We start from the raw sequence: 21,135 nt of genomic DNA on the forward strand, positions 1-21,135 counted from the left end.
CTGAAGCAAGACAAGACCCTATTTAATTGCTGTAATTCTAAAAGCAAAATTAAAAATAAAATATTTGAAGTAAAGTATTTTTTCTTTGAAAACAAAAAATGTCATTTATTTTTTCCCTTTTCATTTGCCCAAGTGTATAGTGATAGGTAATTAAACCAAAAAATGAACTAAATAAATTACTTTCCTGAAGTTCACTTTGGATAAAGTAGTTGGAGACAGTTTTATAATGATACATTGTACAAAGGAATGGAAAATAATTTAAGAGAGCATGTGAAGCCCTGGGTTCTAATATATTCATAAATGTCCATTCGCTCCCATGGCTACCAATCATGGCCTCTGGTAGCCTCCTCCCCAAGTCCACAGTGGGATATTTTCCAAAAAAACAGGACTATTCGTGTGTGGCAAAACAAAGCACCCCTTGGCAAAAGAAAATAAGGGTTTTCTCCATCAGAAGTGTTGTCACATCAGTAAGTCTTTCCAGTTCTGCCATTCTGAAGCAATCAAAACACCATTAAGCACATGAACCGCTGTCTACTTAAAATATTTGAAATAATATGCAGGAATAAAATGATGGGCAGCTACTCTATACCTCAATTATTATTTTCATAATGTGTTGGGTATCTTTCTTCTTTAATAAAAAAAGTATCTAGAAAAGAAGAGGCCCATGGGAGCCGACCGAGCACTGAGCGAGGCTTGAGTGGAGGAGGGCAGGACTGGGGAGGACCAGGTGGCCGTGGGCAGGGGGCATGTTGGGGAATGGGGAGAAGGGGGAGGCTGGCTCCAGCTTCTCCTCTCCCCGTGAGGCTGGGGGTTCCCGTGAGCAAAGTGAGCAAAGGGGCAGGGGCTGAAGAGGGGGCAGGGAAGGCATCGGCTGTCCCAGATGACCCCTCTCCTGCCCACTGGACAGGGGGCAAACGTGAAGCATGGTGTCCAGCCCCTCCCTGCCCAAGGCCAGCTGCTTAGGGCTGGAAGCTTTCTGCCAGAGTGTCCCAGAATGGACAAGTCCCGTCCCAAGCTCCCCTGGGGGCTTGCTGCCAGAAGGGCCACTAGGTTCAAGTGGGGTCAGTGTTCTGTGTCGGGGGGAGGGGCAAGGACTAGGCCACCACCAGAGCCGAGGCTCTTGGTAGGATCATCCACTCAGTCTCTGAGAGAACCTTCTGGCAACGTCCTCTCCCGAGACTGGACTGCCTGCCCTGGGAGGAGAGAGGTCTCCGGCCGAGGGGTTCAAGCCAAGACCGGTCGGTCACCCGACGGAGTTGCGTGGAGGAAAGTCTGGCACCAGTTCTGGGGTGGCGGGTCTAAATGCCCTGGAAACCCTACGCAGTGAGGGCCAACCCCAAAAACAACCCATCAGCCAGCCAGCCAAGGGAGGGAGGGCAGGGAGGGAGGGAGGGCGGGAGGGAAGGAGGGAGGGGAGGAAGGGAGGGAGGCAGTGCCTCTGCTGGCTCCTGATGGGCAGCTCGGACACACCGAGGTCAAAGGCAGGCCGGCCACTTGCAAGGAGAGCATGTGTCCGGCTGACTGCCCGATTCAGGGTGCGCGTGTCTGCCAGGCACTGAAGAGCCCATAATTCTGAACTGCAATCAAAGGTGAGGAAGACACAGCCGCGTGGCCTCCCCAGGGAATTAAGGCCTTCTGGCGCCTCAAATCGCAAATAAATGGAAATGAAAGTGTACAGCCAAGGTGTTGAGGTGATAAGGGGGTATTGTTCCTTTCCTAACAAGATAAATTACCTTTCCACTGTTAGTTATTAGGTAGTCTGGAATGGGCACTATCTGTGAGCCCTGACCTTGTCCCAAACGAGCCATCATCGTGTGAGGGCCGACTACGGGGACCTAGGACAGGGAGGTCTTTCTTCCCGGGCAGAGATGGCGAGATGACGTCATCAGAGTCATCCGAGTGGACTTCATCCGCGGCTGGCAGTGGCCCCGAGAGAGAGGACCCTGAAATCAACCAGAGGAGGAGGTGGTCACCAGCAGGAAAGGGGGCTCATGGGCAGTCCCAGCAGCAGACACACTCACACTGCCCTCCCCCACTGGGCAGCAAGCTGAGGGCACACGGCAGAGTCGGGAGAGACCCGAGACCCTCAGAGCCCACCATGCCCTTTGGCTGCCCACCTCAGTCTCCAAGCTCCAAGCTCGGCTCTCAATACTTTGGTCATTTCCAAAAATCAAAACACCTGGAAAAGTTGAAGATTTGTCACACGGAGAAAACTCAGTGATTCTCCCGGCACAGTCCCAGCAGCCTGGCCAAGGTGGGCAGCTGTGACCTGCCGAGGCAGTGGCCCGTCTCCGTGCTGGACAGTGCCCGCTGCCTGACTGCATGCCCCTCAGGTGGACAAGGGGACCAACAGGCCAACCCCAGACATCACCAGGAGCCTTCAAAATGCTCTCCAACCCCCACTGAGGTTGCTCTTGGCTTTACATGTGCAGGTCCTCCAGCCTTTAGCCAACACTGGGATGTGCTGCCCCCGGCAGAGCCCTGGGAGCGGGGGGGCTCACACTGGCCTTCTGAGCTGGAGAAGGGGCCAAGCTCCCACATAAGCCAAAAATGGGGCTTGGAGATGGGGGCTCCTCCATCCCAGACAAGGGGCCTTGCCCCAAGGATGCCTTAAAGATGAAAGTGAAAAGTCACCCATCACTGGTATAAGATGAAAAAGGGAAGGAAACAACAATTCAGATACTATGTCTGCATCAGGTAACTTTCAAGAAAATTAACATTAAATTGAAAACTTATTAAATTAATTTCAAAAAGATCGTTTTCCTTTTTTTTTTTTCCCTTTTATAAGCACGCTCACAATCCAGTCAAATAGAGGCTGGAGCCTGCTGTCCAGCTATGCTCTCCACACAGCCCCATCCCCACTTCTGGCAGATGAAGAAGGTGCAGCAAGGGACTGCCTGGGCGGGAGGCCCAAGGATCTTAGATGGAGGGTGAGAGACCATGCTCCAGTGGCCAGTGTGGGCGGTGCCGGCTCCGCACACCCACTCGTCTGCCCTGAAGCCCCAGCACTGCCAATCTTTGTTGGCTGAGCTTTAGAAGGGGAGGGCTGGGGAAGAATATCAAAGTTCAGCTCTGACAAAGCTGGGAAAAAGACCGAAATGGATGAAATGTGATTTCAAATGTGGCAAGTTCCAGGTGATGCACGTGGGTGCGTCTCCTTGGGGCGGCCGCTGGCGGGTGGGCCCCAGGGTGCGGGAGGCGGGCTCTGCTAGGCTGCGCGCTGCCCTCACCAGCCTGCTCTGCGTTCAGGAAGGTGCGCCCAGGCCCACGTACCTGGGCAGGGCTGCTGCGCGGACGTCGTGGGCTCGGGCAGCCTCAGGGGCTCCTCCTCGGCGGCCGACTCCCCCAAGGCCTCTCGGCTGCTCCCATCACCGTCTTCCTGAACTGAAGCAACCAGTGAGTCGGAAGAACCAAGCCTGCGGCCCTGAGTTCATCCATCTTTCTGACCCTAGAATTTTCTTTGTTCAGAAAATCTGGCTCCTCTATGGTTTTTCCTTGACAGTGAACACCGCCCCAGCCCTTACCTTGCTTCTGGGACTCCGCCCGCGGGACCTGATTGCCGAGCACTGAAACATCCCACCCGAGACCAGGCTGACGACTAAGTTCCCGCAGGCTAGAGTTATAAAGGAAACCCTCAAGACTCACTTCTTAGTCTGATGGTCCTGAACGTGAAAACAGTACCTTTGCTCATTTTGGTATTATAGTAATAGCCAACAAAAGCAATGCAGATGAACGTTTCTGAATTACAGTGGAAGGCAGAGTCTGAAGCGCATTTGCAGAATCTGACTTTTGGAGTTGAAAGCTACTTTCAGTTCTCCATCTTGCATATAGGGAAACCAGGGCCCAGGGAGGGAGGGCCCTGCCCAGGCTCATACATCAGGGGTCAAGGCCAAGGCTGGGCTGTGACTCACAGCCAGTCAGTGGGGAGTGGGGGGCAGCGGGGGGGTGTCGCATTCTTGCCACTGCCAAGTGTTTCTTCTTTGATTGTTTGTTTGAGGACCTTAATGAAGCAGAAAAGGGAATATGAGCCAAGTTTTACTTAAAAGAAAACAGGGAAACCACTGTCCAATGGGAAGAGCTGCCTCATGCCAGTTGGTACAGATGACAAAAAATAAAAACCCACTCATGGTAACCATCAAGGAAATATAGAAAAAATATGTTCAGAAAGAAATGAGAAGGGACACAATATGGTACAACATAAAAAATCAAATATTAAGAGAAGAGTTGAGGGTCAAAAAAAACATAAGATTTGAATAAACCAAATCACAAAATGGCAGAAATCCTTCATTATCAGTCACTATTTTAAATGTAAATGAATTAAATTCTCCAGTCAAAGGCAGAAATTGGCAGAATGGATACATAAGCATGATGCAACTACATCCTGTTTACAAGAGACTTCACTTACATTCAAAAATATAAGCAGGCTGAAAGTGAAAGTACAGAGGAAAGAGCTGGGGCAGCTACACTCGTATCAGATAAAATAGACTTTAAGAAAAGACTGTTACAAGGGGTAAAGATGGTCATTGTATACTGACAAAGGGGTCAACTCAACAAGAAAGACACAACAATTATAAATAGATATGCTCCTACCAGCAGAGTCCCAAAATATATGAAGCAAAAATTGACAGATTTGAAGGAAGAAACAGTTCTACCTTAATAGTAGGAGACTTTAATATACCTCTTTCAATAACAGACAGAATATCTAGACAGAAGATCAATACAGAAACAACAAGGTTTAAACAATACTCTAAACCAGCTAGACCTACCAGCATCTATAGAACACTTCACCCATCAGCAGCAGATACATTCTTTTCAAGTATACGTGGATCATTCTCTAGAGAGATCACATGTGATACCACAAAACAAAGTCTCAATGAATTAAAAAATACTGAAAGCAGATGTGGCCTCCCTCTCTCAGCCAACAAGATAAGCAAACTCACTGCCCTCCCCCTCTCTACGTGGGACATGACTCCCAGGGGTGTGGATCCTGGCACTGTGGGACAGAAACCCTAGAATGAGCTGGTACTCAGCATCAAGGGATTGAGAAAACCTTCTCGACTGAAAGGGGGAAGAGAGAAATGAGACAAAATAAAGTGTCAATGGCTGAGAGATTCCAAACAGAGTTGAAAGGTTATCCTGGAGGTTATTCTTACGCATTAAGTAGACATCACCTTTTTAGTTAAGGTGTAATGGAGAGGCTGGAAGGAACTGCCTGAAAATATAGAGCTGTGTTCCAGTAGCCATGCTTCTTGAAGATGATTGTATAATGATAAAGCTTTCGTAATATAGCTGTGTGATTGAGAAAACCTTGTGTCTAATGTTCCTTTTATCTACCTTTTCGACAGACGAGTAAAACACATGGATTGAAAATAAATAATAGGGGGAACAAATGCTAAAATAAATTTAGTAGATTGAAATGCTGTGATCAATGAAATGGAGCGTTAAGGGGTATGGTATGTATGAATTTTTTTCTGTTTTCTTTTTATTTTTTTCTGAATTGATACAAATGTTCTAAAAAATGATCATGATGATGAATATACAACTATGTGATTGTATTAGTTAGGGTTCTCTAGAGAAACAGAATCAACAGGGAACACTTGCAAATATAAAATTTATGGAAGTGTCTCACGTGACCGTAGGAATGCAGAGTCCAAAATCCACAGGGGAGGCTGTGAAGCCAATGACTCCGATGGATGGCCTGGATGAACTCCACAGGAGAGGCTCACCAGCCAAAGCAGGAATGCAACCTGTCTCCTCTGAGTCCTCCTTAAAAGGCTTCCCATGATTGGATTTAGCATCACTAATTGCAGAAGACACTCCCCTTTGGCTGATTACAAATGGAATCAGCTGTGGATGTGGCTGACCTGATCATGACCTAATCCTATGAAATGTCCTCATTGCAACAGAGAGGCCAGCGCTTGCCCAATCAGATGAACAGGTACCACAACTTGGCCAAGTTGACACCTGTCCCTAACCATGACAGTGATGATATTGTGAATTACTGATTATATATGTGGAATGGAATAATCATATGGTAAGAATGTTTTTGCTTGTTGTTATGTTTTAAAAAAATTAAAATAAAAAAATACTGAAAGCATACAATGTATCTTCTTTAACCACAATGCACTAAAACTAGAAACCAATTAACAGAGGGAGAAATGGAAATTTTGCAAACATGTGGAAGTTAAATAATGTATTCTTAAACAAACAATGGGCTGAAGAAGAAATCACAAGGCAAACTAGGAAATATTTTGAGGCTAATGAAAATGAAAACACAACATATTACAACTTATGAGATGAAACAAAGGCAGTGCTGAGAGGGAAATTGACAGTTCTAACTGCTTACACTGAAAAGGAAGAAAATTTCTAATCTTTCAAAAAGATTTGGTCAAATCTTTCAATCAACCAAACCTTAAAACTGGGGGATCTAGAAAAAAAAGAGCAACTAAACCCAAAGTGGGCAGAAGGAAGGAAATAAGGATGAGAGAAGAGATAAATTAAATAACAAAATTTAAAAAATACAGAGAACCAATAAAACCAAAAGTTGGTTGTCTGTAAAGATTAATGAAACTGACTAGACGAACAAAGGAAGAAGAGAGGACATAAATAACCAACATCAGAAATGAAAAGGGGGACATTACTATCAACCCTGCAGAAATAAAAAAGACAATAAGAGGATACTATGAACAAATGTACTCCAAGTTAGATCACCTAGATGAAATGGACAAATTCCTAGAAACACATAAACTACCTACACAGACTCAAGAAGAAACAGAAGATCTCAACAAACCAATAACTAGTAAAGAAATTGAATCAGTAATTGAAAACCTCCCAACAAAGAAAAGCCAGAACCAGATGGCCTCACTGGTGAATTTTACCAAACATTCTAGGAAGAATAACACCAATCCTGTGCAAAATCTTCCAAAAAACTGTAGAGGAGGGAACACACACTAATTCATTCTTTGGGGCCAATACCATCCTCATACCAAAGCCAGATAAAGATACCACAAGAAAAGGAAATTACACATCAGTATCTCTCACGATCATAGATGCAAAAAATCCTCAGCAAAATATCAGCAAATCCAAACTGACAGCATTAAAAGAATTATGTACCATGATCAAGTGAGATTTATCCCAGGTATGTGGGGATGATTTAACATTACAAAAATAATTAAGGTGATTCACCACTTTAATAGAATAAAGGAAAACAACCACATGATCATCTCAATTGATACAGAAGAGGCATCTGAGAAGATGCAGCCCTTCTTGATAAAATCATTCAGAAAACTAGAAATAGAAGGGAACTTCCTCAGCATGATGAAGGGCATGGAGGAAACCCCTTGTCCACCTCCTCCTCAGTGGTGAACGACTGAAACTCTCCCTCGAAGGTCAGGCACAAGAGGAGGAGGTCCACTCTCTACACTGTTTCTCAGCACTGTCCTGGAGAGTCTAGCCAGACCATTTAGGCAAGAAAAAGAAATAGTAGGCATCCAAATTGGAAAGGAAGAAATGACATGATCCTGTATTCAGAAAACCCTGAAAAATCTATTACAAAGTTTCTAGAAATAACAAATGTATTCAACAAAATGGCAGGGTACAACGATAAATACCCCCAAATCAAATCAGTAGGGGTGTTCCTCTATGCAGGATGAGCAATTTGATGAAGAAATCAAGAAAAAAGTTTCTCTTTACAATAGCAACTAAACGAATCAAGTATCTAGGAATAAGTCTAACCATGGCTATAAAGTACTTATACAAAGAAAGTTAGAAAACATTGTTAAAATAAATGAAAGAAGATCTAAATGAATGGAAGGATATTCTGTGTTCATTGACTGGAAGACTAAATATTAAGATGGCAATTCTAAACTGATTTACAGATACAATATAGTCCCAATAAAGATTCCAACAGCCTTCCTTACAGAAATGGAAAAGCCAATCATCAAATTTATATGGAAAGGAAAGGGCCCCCAAATAGCTAAAGCCAACCTGATAAAGAAAACTGACATTGGAGAACTTACACTTCCTGAACTTAAAAAACTTACAACACAGCCACAGTAATCAAAACAGCAAGCTACTGACACAAGGACAGACATATAGACCAACGGAATTAAATTGGGAGTTCAGACATCAACCCTCATATTTATGGCCAATTGAATTTTGATAAGGTGGCAAAGACTACTCAATTGGGAAAGAACAGTTTCCTCAAAAAATGGTGCTAGGAAAACTGGATGTTCATATGCAAAAGAATGAAGGTGGGCCCCTACCTCACATCCTATATAAAAACCAACTCAAAATGGATCAAAGACCTTGATATATAACCAGAACTATCAAAGTCCTAGAAGAAAACATAGGCAGCAGACTTTGTGTTAGGCAATGGTTTCTTAGACTTTACACCCAAAGTCCAAGCAACAAAAAGAAAAATAGATAAATGGGAACCTAATAAAAATTAAAAACTTCTGTGCAAAGGACTTAATCATGAAAGTAAAATGACAACATATGCAATGGGAGAAAATATTTGGAAACCATCTATTTGGTAAGGGTTTCATATCCAGAATATATAAAGAAATCCCGGAACTCAAAAACTAAAAGACAGACAACCCAATTAAAAAATAGGTAAAAGACTTGAATAGACATTTCTGTGAAGAACATATACAAATGGTCAAAAAGCACATGAAAAGATGTTCAACATCATTAGTTATTGGGGAAATGCAAATCCAAACCATGAGATACTATTTCACATTCACCAGAATGGCGACTATTAAAAAAACAGATAATTACAAACGTTGGAGAGAATGTGGAGAAAGAGAGCTACTCATTAATTGTTGCTGAGAATGCAAAATGTGCAGCCACTCTGGAAGGCAGTTTGGTGGTTCCCCAGAAAGTTAAGTACAGGATCTCCATGTGGCCTGGCAACCCCACTTCGGGTATATAACTCAAAGAATTTAAAACAGGGATTTAAACAGATATTTTCACCCTGATAGAGGGTGAAACAGAGGCCTTTTTCACAATTGCCGAAAGACAGAAGCAACCCAAGCAGCCATCAGCTGATGACTGGATAAAAGCAACACGGGGCACAGAGGCAGTGGACTACGCCACGGCTGTAGGAAGGAATGGGGCTCTGACCCACGTGACATGCATGAACCACGGAGATACACTGTTAGGTGAAACAAGTCAGACAGGTGTCCAAAGGGACAACTACAGTGTGATCTCAGGGACGGGAAATAGTCAGAATGAGCAAATTCACAGAGTCGAAACCGAGAATACAGATTCCCAGGGGCCAGCAGGAGAGTAGGGAGTGGGGAGTTCGTGTTTCAATTGTACATGGTTTCCGTTGTGGGAAGGTTTTGGTAACGGAAGATGGTGATGGAATACAACATCATGAAAGCAATTAGCAGCACTGAAATGTATATTTGAATGTGGATAAAGGGGAAATTTTACGTTGTATATGTATTACTAGAATACAAATAAAAAATACACACCCATAGGGCTGAACAACAGAGTGAACCCTAGGAAAACCATGGATTATAGGGAATACAATTAGAAAAATGCTCGGTTATCAGCTGCAGCAAACACACCACACTAATGCAAGGTGTAAACTATAGGGTGATAATGGGAACGTGGTATTTTATGCATGACTTTTCTGTAAACCTACAACTTCTCTAATAATAAAAAAGAAAAGCAGGCCTAGACCCTGAAGTGCCCAGAGTGCGGCAGCGTGACTACGAACAAGGCCCTCGTCTCCAACAGAAAGGCTGCCTCCTGCCCACAGAGCCTGGGGCCTCAGCTGGGCTCGTCCCTTCCCTCTACGTTCCAAGGGACCAGAGGTGAGATGTGCTGGTCTGAGGCCATGATGGGTGGCCTGGCTGAGGGGCCTTCTTGGCTTCACAGTGCTGTGACAGGAACAGCCACACTTTCCTGCTCCTTCGACACTCTCAAGCTTCCTTGAAGGAGGCAGCTCTTCTGGCTTAAAACGGGCTGCCTCCTGCATCTCAATGAAAAATGAAGTGAAATTACCAGGATAAGTTGCGAGGGGAGAAGAGGCGGCTCCTCTGTGTGCTCCTGGAGCAGGTTTCCCCTTGGTAGAAGTGGCAGTGGTTGCTCTTTTACTGGTAGCACTGTAAGAAAGCAAAACGCTCCAGCTAATTCCGACCCTGAAGGTTTACTGTTGAGTGTGGAGAAGCTGCCACCAGACAGCTGCAAGCACTGAGCTAGGGCGATACCACACAGCCCGGGACGCTGAAATAGGCTGGCTGGGAAGTGCCGCAGCCACACCGTCTGCCAGTCTCCAGGTCCTGGAGCCCTGTGGCCCACACCTACGGGGCACCTTCCCTCTTCTGGTCTCTGGACAGGGCCTGGTTATGGCCACCCAGCTCTCCACCCTGGCCAGAGCTGATGGCACCAGAGAGGGATACTAGAGCCAAGGGCCTGTCCCAGGTGAGGTGGTATCAGGACTGTGAGACCCAACTTTGGCCTGGCTCTCCTTTTGCAGAGAAACTGTAGAACTAAAGGATATTGGATGCTGTCATTTTCCATCCTGCAGCCTGGCGAGCAGCAGTGTAGGCCAAGAGGTCACTGAGATGGAGTGAAGCCGGGTGGGGAGCTGGGGGGAGCCAGCGTTTCCCAAAGCACCTGTCCAGGTCTGGCCCACTCTCCAGGCCTGCAGCACCCCTGTTATAGCACTGTGAGAACTCTCCTCACCTTGGAATAAATTCCACTCTACCCAGTTGGCTTCCATGGGCTGCTGGCATTTTGCAACCATGGGAGCCCTTCCTGACCCACGGGAAGATCTGGCACTCGTGTGTGTTGCTGCCACAAGGCCTCTGATAACACTGATATTTTGTGGAACCCTAGGATCATATCACGTTTTCTAGAAAAAGGGACATTTTGCAAGCAGTCAGCCAGTCTATAGACTGCCTCAACCCAATAGTATCTAAACTCCTATTTGTTTTCTCCCATTATGAAGAAACAAACCTGAGTCCCCTTCTCAGAGTCAGAACCTGTGGCCTGTTCCATGTCCACAGTGTGGGGGGGAAGTTCCCAAAGCTGCTCCTTTGGCTATGGTGAAAGTCTCAGGCGCTGGCTGTCAGAGAGCTGGCCCCTTCCCTGCTGGCACGGTCCCCGCCCGGGTGGCACAAGGGCCTTTCCTGGCAAGCACAGCTCCTGCTTAATGAATCCAAACAGCCTCCCTCCATACAGAACTTGTGGCTGCCTCAGGAACCAGCTGCTCTGACTCACCTGGGCCAGGTCCGAGCCAGGTGGGCCCGGAACACAGACTGGATGATGGCAATGGCCTCCTCGTGCTCGGTGCCACCCCCAGCCTGAGGGACAGGGCTCTGAGCATGGGTATCCGGGGAGCTCTGCAACACAACAACAGGGAGGGGAGCTCACTGACAATGCCCAATCTGCCTTCCAGAGGGATGCTCAGGGCCTGAACTGGGGTACCAGCCCACCCGGGGGAGGGTGCTCAGGGTGGTACCAGCTCACCTGGGTGAGGGTACTCAGGCCCTCACCCTGGAACTGGCCCAGGAGGCAGAATGCCCAGTGCCTGCACCTGGGAACTGGCTCACTCAAGAGAGGCATGCTTGGTGCTACACCAGGTACCATGTTACCCTAGTTCTCCAACACCTCCAAATGCTTTAGCCTCTGAAGCCAAATCTCCCACAGGCTGTTCTAGAGGCAAAACTGCGTTTACAAAATAAATATATTGAGTAGATGGAAATACTAGTGGTCAATGAGAGGGAGGGGGAAGGGGTATGGTATGTACGAGTTTTTTCTTTTTTATTTCTTTTTCTGGAGCGATGCAAATGTTCTAAAAAATGACTATGGTGATAATATACAACTAAGTGATGATACTGCAAACCACTGATTGTATACCATGTATGGAATGTTTGTATGTTAAGAATATATGTGCTCGTACATTGTTGCATCAATAAAAATTATAAAAAATAAAAAAACTGCTTCTACAGAGTGTGGGATGGTGTGAGAACCACACCTACCAGGCAAGACAAGATGCAGAGTGAAAACCACCCTGGGCTTGTCTTCCTTGATGAAGTAGATGAAAAGAAGAAATGAGGGAGAAAGGGGGGTCTGTGCCAGGATTCCTCGATGGTTACCTTATTTGGGAAGTGTGGCACACTGGGAGAGTCTGATCCACATGCTTTGCTAGATAATAGTTTCGCCCGAGCAAGATGTCCCCTGAAAGCAGTCTGAAGCACAATGGCCGCCTGGCAGGGAAAGAAGGAAGGAGAGAAAAATGGAGGTTAGTTTCCCTGGTAGATGCAGGTGCCAATTAAAGAAGATTTGGAGGGGAAGGCTCTAACTGCAGAGAAAATCACTTCCCTTATGACGGCATAATCCCAGAAGTATCTAAGAAATACTTTCTCTCTCTCACCTATCCCAAATCTCCTACAGTAAGAAATGCAACAACCTCTGGGAAGAAAAACTCACAGTTGTCTGATATTTTATGTATTGATTTTGAATCTATGTTTTAATCTTGATCCAATCTTGTGGGGGCAGCAGCTTTTTTAAATTCTGATTCAATATCGTAGGGTGGAAACTTTTGATTAGATTATCTCCACAGAGATGTGTCATGACAATTGTGTGTCGTATTGATTAGATGGGATGTGACTCCACCCACTCCAGGTGGGTCTTATTTAGTTTACTGGACTCCTTTAAAAGAGGAAACATTTTGGAGAGAGCTCAGGACAGAGACACGGAAGTTTGGAGATGCTTAGAGCCCAGCAGGCGTCACCATGCACCTTCCCATGAGATGTGAAGCAAGCCAGAGCCTGGAGAGAGCCAAGGGAAGCCAAGAGATGAAAGCCAGCCCTGGAGAAGCAAAGTGAGGAACCCCCACAGGGACAGAGGCTGAATGCAGTGGAGCCCAGGAGCAAGGGCCCAGCAGATGCCAGCCCCGTGCCTTCCCAGCTCACAGAGGGGTTTCAGATGGCATCAGCTTTTCTTGAGTGAAGATAACCTCTTGTTGGTGCTTAGTGTGGAAATCTGCTTGGCTAAACTTGTAACTTATTAAATTTCCTTTTTAAAAGCTGTTCCCTTTCCGGGCCCAGATGGCGGCTTAACAATGTGCACAGTTAAGTTCGTCCTCCAGAACAACTACTAAATAGCCAGAAACAGTACAGAACAGCTCCTGGGGCCACATCGGTGACTGGACACACAGCGTGCCCCAGTCTGGACCAGCTGGACCGGCTGTGAGCACCCCGCCCCCCAAAACCGTGAGTTCCCAAAGCTGTGGCGGCCAGCGCCCCTCCCCCACAGGCCGCTTCCCAGAGGGGAAAGGAAAGGACTTTACCAGCAGCAGGGACTGGGCACAATCAAATGCCAATTGTGGAACTAATTAACAAATTCTGACTACTGAAAGTGGGGCCCCCAGCTTAGGTGAACCTGATCAAAGTGGAGGTTGCTCATTTTTGCCCCAGTGCCAAGAGGGCAGGACTGACAGAAAAAGGGGAAAAAAAAAAAAGAAGGAAGCAGAGGTCTTTGTGGCTGTGTATCTACAAAGGCTTGACTGCCTCTGGATACAGCAGCAGGACTTTTCAGGCTGCAACTGCCCCAGGCATAGGCAGAAGTGAGCTCTTTTGGGGGCTTGTTTGGAGCCTGTGCCTTCCCCAGGGGTGTGGTGGAGCCCAACTCAGGTGGAATCCCTCCCTTAAGGAACTCAGACACAAGGGCTTGGTAATTCGAAGTGATTAAAATCAGCCTACAACCTCTCCTCTGTCTCCACCACGCCCCCGGCAGGGAGAGTCTGCCAAAGTTAAAGGCACTGCATCATCTTATGCTGGTGGGACCTGCAGTCAGACAAGCATCACATACTGGGCAGGATAAGAAAAACAGAGTCCAGAGACTTCAAAGGAAAGTCTTTCAACCTGCTGGGAATCACCCTCAGGGAAAACCAATGCGGGTGACTCTTTCCTCCTGACAGCAGGACAGTTGGTCTGGGCAAATCTGGCTGGGGTTATAATACCTAAGTAGACCCTCGTAAGCGGGGGGGGGGGGGCACCAAACAAGCAGGGGAAGAAACAAGAAAACAAGAACTGAAAAATTCTCCTCTGTTAAACAAAACCTAAGCTAGAGGTCCAGATAAAGCTGAACTGAATGTCAAAGAACAGATAGACAACAAATTCATCCAGCGAGAAAACCCTAGGTAAAAGAAGTGAAAGCAATCTCCAGAATAAACTAATTGAGGTAATAAATGCCTAGACACCAGCAAAAAAACAATTAATCATACTAGGAAAATTGAAGATATGGCCCAGTCAAAGGAACAAGCCAACAATTCAAATGAGATACAGGAGCTGAAACAATTAATTCAGAATATACGAACAGACATGGAAAATCTCATCAAAAACCAAATCAATGAATTGAGGGAGGATATGAAGAAGGCAAGGAATGAACAAAAAGAAGAAATCGACAGTCTGAAAAAAGAAATCACAGAACTTATGGGAATGAAAGGCATAGTAGAAGAGATGAACAAAACAATGGAAACCTACAATGGTAGATTTCGAGAGGCAGAACATAGGATTAGTGAACGGGAGGACAGAACATCTGAAATCCAACAAGAAAAGGAAATTATAGGGAAAAAAAGGAAAAATATGAGCAGGGACTCAGGGAATTGAAAGACAATATGAAGTGCACAAATATACGTGTTGTGGGTGTCCCAGAAGGAGAAGAGAATGGAAAAGGAGGAGAAAAACTAATGGAGGAAATTATCACTGAAAATTTCCCAACTCTTATGAAAGACTTCAAATTACAGATACAAGAAGTGCAGCTTACCCCAAAGAGAATAGATCTAAACAGACGTACTCAAAGACACTTACTAATCAGAATGTCAGAGGTCAAAGAGAAAGAGAGGATCTTGAAAGCAGCAAGAGAAAAGCAATCCATCACATACAAGGGAAGCCCAATAAGACTATGCATAGATTTCTCAGCAGCAACCATGGAGGCGAGAAGACTGTGGGATGATATATTTAAATTACTAAAAGAGAAAAATGGCCAACCAAGAAGTCTATATCCAGCAAAATTGTCCTTCAAAAATGAGGGAGAAATTAAAACATTTTCAGACAAAAAAATCACTGAGAGAATTTGTGACCAAGAGACCAGCTCTGCAAGAAATACTAAAGGGAGCACTAGAGACAGATACGAAAACACAAAAGAAAGAGGTGTGGAGAAGAGTGTAGAATGAAGGAAAATTAGATATGACATATAAAATACAAAAGGCAAAATGGTAGAAGAAAGTACTACCCATACAGTAACAACACTAAATGTTAATGGATTGAACTCCCCAATCAAAAGACATAGACTGGCAGAATGGATTAAAAAACAGGATCCTTCTATATGCTGTCTACAGGAAACATATCTTAGACCCAAAGATGAACATAGGTTGAAAGTGAAAGGTTGGGAAAATATATTTCATGCAAATAACAACCAGAAAAGAGCAGGAGTAGCTATACTAATATCCAACAAATTAGACTTCAAATGTAAAACAGTTAAAAGAGACAAAGAAGGATACTATGAACTAATAAAAGGAACAATTCAGCATGAAGACATAACAATCATAAATATTTATGTACCGAACCAGAATGCTCCAAAATGCATGAGGCAAACACTGCAAACACTGAAAAGGGAAATAGACCCATCTACCATAAAAGTTGGAGACTTCAATTTCCCACTCTCATCAATGGACAGAACATCTAGACAGAGGATCAATAAAGAAACAGAATTTGAATATTACAATAAATGAGCTAGACTTAACAGACATTTATAGGACATTACACCCCACAACAGCAGGATACATCTTTTTCTCAAGTGCTCATGAATCATTCTCAAAGATAGACCACATGCTGGGTCACAAAGCAAGTCTCAACAAATTTAAAAAGATTGAAATCATATAAAACACTTTCTCAGATCATAAAGGAATGAAGTTGGAAATCAATAATAGTCAGAGCGCCAGAAAATTCACAAATATGTGGAGGCTCAACAACACACTCTTAAACAACCAGTGGGTCAAGGAAGAAATTACAAGAGAAATCAGTAAATATCTCGAGGCGAATGAAAATGAAAACACAATGAATCAAAACTTATGGGATGCAGCAAAGGCAGTGCTAAGAGGGAAATTTATTGCCCTAAGCCTATATCAAAAAAGAAGAAAGGGCAAAAATTCAGGAATTAACTGTCCACTTGGAAGAATTGGAGAAAGAACAGCAAACTAACCCCAAAGCAAGCAAAAGGAAAGAAATAACAACGATAAGAGCAGAAATAAATGAAATTGAGAACATGAAAACAATTGAGAAAATCAATAAGACCAGAAGCTGGTTCTATGAGAAAATCAACAAGATTGATGGGCCCTTAGCAAGACTGACAAAAAGAAGAAGAGAGAGGACGCAAATAAATAAGATCAGAAATAGAAGAGGAGACATAACCACTGACCTCACAGAAACAAAGGAGGTAATAACAGGATACTATGAACAACTTTACGCTAATAAATACAACAATGTAGATGAAATGGACAAGTTCCTAGAAAGGCATGAACAACCAACTTTGACTCGAGAAGAAAACAGATGACCTCAACAAACCAATCAAGGTAAAGAAATTGAATCCATCATTAAAAAGCTTCCGAAAAAGAAAAGTCCAGGACCAGAGGAATTCACATGTGAATTCTACCAAACATTCCAGAAAGAATTAGTACCAATCCTGCTCAAACTCTTCAAAAAAATTGAAGAGGAGGGAAAGCTACCTAATTCATTCTATGAAGCCAACATCATCCTCATACCAAAACCAGACAAAGATATTAAAAAAAAAGAAAACTGCAGAACAATCTCTCTAATGAATATAGATGCAAAAATCCTCAACAAAATTCCAGCAAGTTGAATTTTTTAGCAACACATTAAAAGAATTATACATCATGACCAAGTAGGATTCATCCCAAGTATGCAAGGATGGTTCAACATAAGAAAATCAATTAATGTAATACACCATATCAACAAATCAAAGCAGAAAAATCACATGATATTCTCAATTGATGCAGAGAAGGCATCTGACAAAATTCAACATCCTTTCCTGTTGAAAACACTTCAAAGGATAAGAATACAAAGGAACTTCCTTAAAATGATAAAGGCAATATATGAAAAACCCACAGCTAAAATAATCCTCAATGGTGATAAACTGAAAACTTTCCCCCTAAGATCAGGAACAAGACAAGGATGTCCACTATCACCACTGTTATTCAACATTGTGCTGGAAGTTCTAGCCAGAGTAATTAGATAAGAAAAAGAAATACAAGGCATCAAAATTGGAAAGGAAGAAGTAAAACTATCACTGTTTGCAGATGATATGATACTATATGTCGAAAACCCTGAGAAATCCACAGCAAAACTACCAGAGCTAATAAACGAGTACAACAAAGTGACAGGTTACAAGATCAACATTCAAAAATCTGTAGTGTTTCTATACACTAGTAATGAACAATATGAGGGGGAAATCAAGAAACAAATTCCATTTACAATTGCAACTAAAAGAATAAAATACTTAGGAATAAATTTAACTAAAGAGACGAAAGACCTATACAAAAAAAACTACAAGAAACTGCTAAAAGAAATCACAGAAGACCTAAATAGATGGAAGGGCATACCGTGTTCATGGATTGGAAGACTAAATATAGTTAAGATGTCAATTCTACCTAAACTGATTTACAGATTCAATGCAATACCGATCAAAATCCCAACAAGTTACTTTTCAGAAATAGAAAAACAAATAAGCAAATTTATCTGGAAGGGCAGGGTGCCCTGAATTGCTAAAAATATTTTGAGGAAAAAAAACGAAGCTGGAGGTCTCACGCTGTCTGACTTTAAGGCATATTATAAAGTCACAGTGGTCAAAACAGCATGGTACTGGCATAAAGATAGATATATTGACCAATGGAATCGAATAAAGTGCTCAGATATAGACCCTCCCATCTATGGGCATTTGATCTTTGATAAGGCAGTCAAGCCAACTCACCTGGGACAGAACAGTTTCTTCAATGAACGCGTGCCTAGAGAACTGGATATCCATATGCAAAAGAATGAAAGAGGACAGGACCTGTATCTCACACCCTATACAAAAGTTAACTCAAAATGGATCAAAGACCTAAACATTAGGTCTAAAACCATAAAACAGTTAGAGGAAAATGTAGGGAGATATCTTATAAATCTTATAATTGGAGGTGGTTTTATAGACCTTACACCCAAAGCAAGAGCACTGAATAAATAAATAAATTAAAATGGGAGCTCCTCAAAATTAAACACTTTAGTGCATCAAAGAACTTCATCAAGAAAGTAAAAAGACAGCCTACACAATGGGAGACAATATTTGGAAATGACATATCAGATAAAGGTCCAGTATCCAGAATTTATAAAGAGACTGTTCAACTCAACAACAAAAAGACAGCCAATCCAATTACAAAATGGGAAAAAGACTTGAACAGACACTTCTCAGAAGAGGAAATACAAATGGCCAAAAGGCACATGAAGAGATGCTCAACGTCCCTGGCCATTAGAGAAATGCAAATCAAAACCACAATGAGATATCATCTCACACCCATCAGAATAGCCATTATCAACAAAATAGAAAATGACAAGTGTTGGAGAGGATGTGGAGAAAGAGGCACACTTATTCACTGTTGGTGGGAATGTCAAATGGTGCAACCACTGTGGAAGGCAGTTTGGCGGTTCCTCAAAAAGCTGAATATAGAATTGCCATATGACCCAGCAATACCATTGCTAGGTATCTACTCAGAGGAAATAAGGGCAAAGACACAAACAGACATTTGCACGCCAATGTTTATAGCAGCATTATTTACAACTGCAAAGAGATGGAAACAGCCAAAATGTCTATCAACAGACGAGTGGCTAAACAAACTGTGGTATATACATACGATGGAATATTATGCAGCTTTAAGACAGAATAAACTTATGAAGTATGTAACAACATGGATGGACCTTGAGAACATTATGCTGAGTGAGACTAGCCAAAAACAAAAGGACAAATACTGTATGGTCTCACTGATATGAACTGACATTCAAGAATAAACTTGGAATATTTCGTTGGTAACAGAGACCATCAGGAGTTAGAAATAGGGTAAGATATTGGGTAATTGGAGCTGAAGGGATACAGACTGTGCAACAGGACTGGATACAAAAACTCAGAAATGGACAGAACAATACTACCCAACCGTAATACAATTATGTTAAATCACTGAATGAAGCTGCATGTGAGAATGATAAAGGGAGGAGGGCTTGGGACATAAATGAAATCAGAAAGAAAGATAGTTGTTAAAGATGAGATGGTATAATCTAGGAATGCCTAGAGTGTATAATAATAGTGACTAAATGTAAAATTTTAAAAATGTTTTTGCACGAGGAAGAACAAAGGAATGTCATTATTGCAGGGTGTTGAAAAGAGATGGTAATTAATATTTTAAAATGTCACCTTATGTGTGAGACTAAAGCAAAAAATGTTTATTTGCTACAGAATCTATATTTTGACTAGTGCATTTCCTAATATAACTTATGTAGACAGTTTGTTGAACAACATAAGTACATGGAACCTTGAGTTCCATGAGTACATAAGTACATGAGATTTTGTTGGTTTGTCCAGCGTGATGCCCCAATGAATCCCAGAGTGATTCGATCAGTGAGTGGAAAAGTATTTGCAAATTCCTCTTTGGGGAATCGTGAGAATGGGGGAAAATTCGACCTTCCTAAGTTGAAATCTTGATATTTTCACAAGCAGTGTGGACAACCAAAGCAATGGGCTGAGCCCACAATCTTGGGGTTTGTTCATATGAAACTTAACCACACAAAGGATAGGTCAAGCCTACTTAAAATTAGGCCAAAGAGTCACCCCCAAGAGAGCCTCTTTTGTTGCTCAGATGTGGCCTCTCTCTCCAGCCAACACAACAAGCAAACTCACCACCCTCCCCCTGTCTGCGTGGGACATGACTCCCAGGGGTGTGGACCTTCCTGGCAACGTGGGACAGAAATCCTAGAATGAGCTGAGACTCGGCATCAAGGGATTGAGAGAAACTCTAGAGTGAGCTGAGACCCAGCATCAAGGGATTGAGAAAACCTTCTCAACCAAAAGGGGGAAGAGTGAAATGAGACAAAGTGTTAATGGCTGAGAGATTCCAAACAGAGTGGAGAGGTTATCCTGGAGGTTATTCTTACGCATTAAATAGATATCACCTTGTAGTCAAGATGTAGTGGAGAGGCTGGAGGGAACTTCCTGAAAATGTAGAGCTGTGTTCCAGTAGCCATGTTTCTTGAAGATGACTGAACAATGATATAGCTTTCACAATGTGACTCTGTGATTGTGAAAACCTTGTGTCTGATGCTCCTTTTATCTACCTTGTCAACAGACGAGTAGAACATGTGGAATAAAAATAAATAATAGGGGGAACAAATGTTAAAATAAATTTAGTTTGAAATGCTAGTGATCAATGAAAGGGAGGATTAAGGGGTATGGTATGTAAAATTTTTTTCTGTTTTAGTTTTCTGTTGTCTTGTTATTTCTTTTTCTGAATTGATGCAAATGTTCCAAGAAATGATCATGATGATGAATATGCAACTATGTGATGACATTGTCAACTAGTGATCATATATGTAGAACGGAATGAGCAAATGTTAAGAATGTTTACGTTTCTTTCTTGTAATTTTTTAAAATTAATAATAATTAAAAAAAAAAACTGTTCCTGTTTCTGGTATACTGCATTCTGGCAGCTTAGTAAACTAATATACTTTAGAAAACTGAATCTTGGAATATAACTGAATTATCTTGTTAAAAGCAAATAAGTAAGATAATGGGTAATTGGAGCTGAAGGGATACAGACTGTGCAACAGGACTAGATACAAAAACTCAAAAATGGACAGCACAATAATACCTAATAGTAAAGTAATCATGTTAAAACACTGAATGAAGCTGCATTTGAGCTAAAAAAAAAGCAATTAAATTTAGCTGCTGGTATTAGTCCAGAGTTTACACATAGTGATGTTTTCATATGGAAATAGTATTTTATGTCGGAATAGTTTATGCTGTTTCATAAACTTTCCATATTCATCTAAAACCAATCAGGGTCTCTATATTATT

General features: G+C 42.9%; 1 protein-coding gene across 15 annotated transcripts in view; it reads right to left on the minus strand.

The window, feature by feature from the left end:
- Positions 1-201: 201 nt before the first annotated feature.
- The window catches only part of IQCE (IQ motif containing E), a 105,056-nt gene continuing 84,122 nt past the window's right edge, over positions 202-21,135 (minus strand). For 7 of the 15 annotated variants that reach the window (XM_077140469.1, XM_077140467.1, XM_077140457.1 and 4 more), the window contains 3 exons: positions 12,114-12,224; positions 11,236-11,357; positions 6,450-10,115 (listed from right to left, as the gene is read on the minus strand). In XM_077140469.1, the coding sequence (XP_076996584.1) occupies positions 9,626-10,115; positions 11,236-11,357; positions 12,114-12,224 (723 nt within the window). In that variant the 3' untranslated portion in view covers positions 6,450-9,625. Of the gene's footprint in view, positions 1,944-2,117; positions 2,180-3,273; positions 3,385-6,445; positions 10,116-11,235; positions 11,358-12,113; positions 12,225-21,135 lie in introns of those variants that run through there. The other 8 variants (XM_077140464.1, XM_077140458.1, XM_077140461.1 and 5 more) reach the window with 7 other exon arrangements.

The sequence above is a fragment of the Tamandua tetradactyla genome, chromosome 23, assembly GCF_023851605.1.
Source record: "Tamandua tetradactyla isolate mTamTet1 chromosome 23, mTamTet1.pri, whole genome shotgun sequence".
Lineage (NCBI taxonomy): Eukaryota > Metazoa > Chordata > Mammalia > Pilosa > Myrmecophagidae > Tamandua > Tamandua tetradactyla.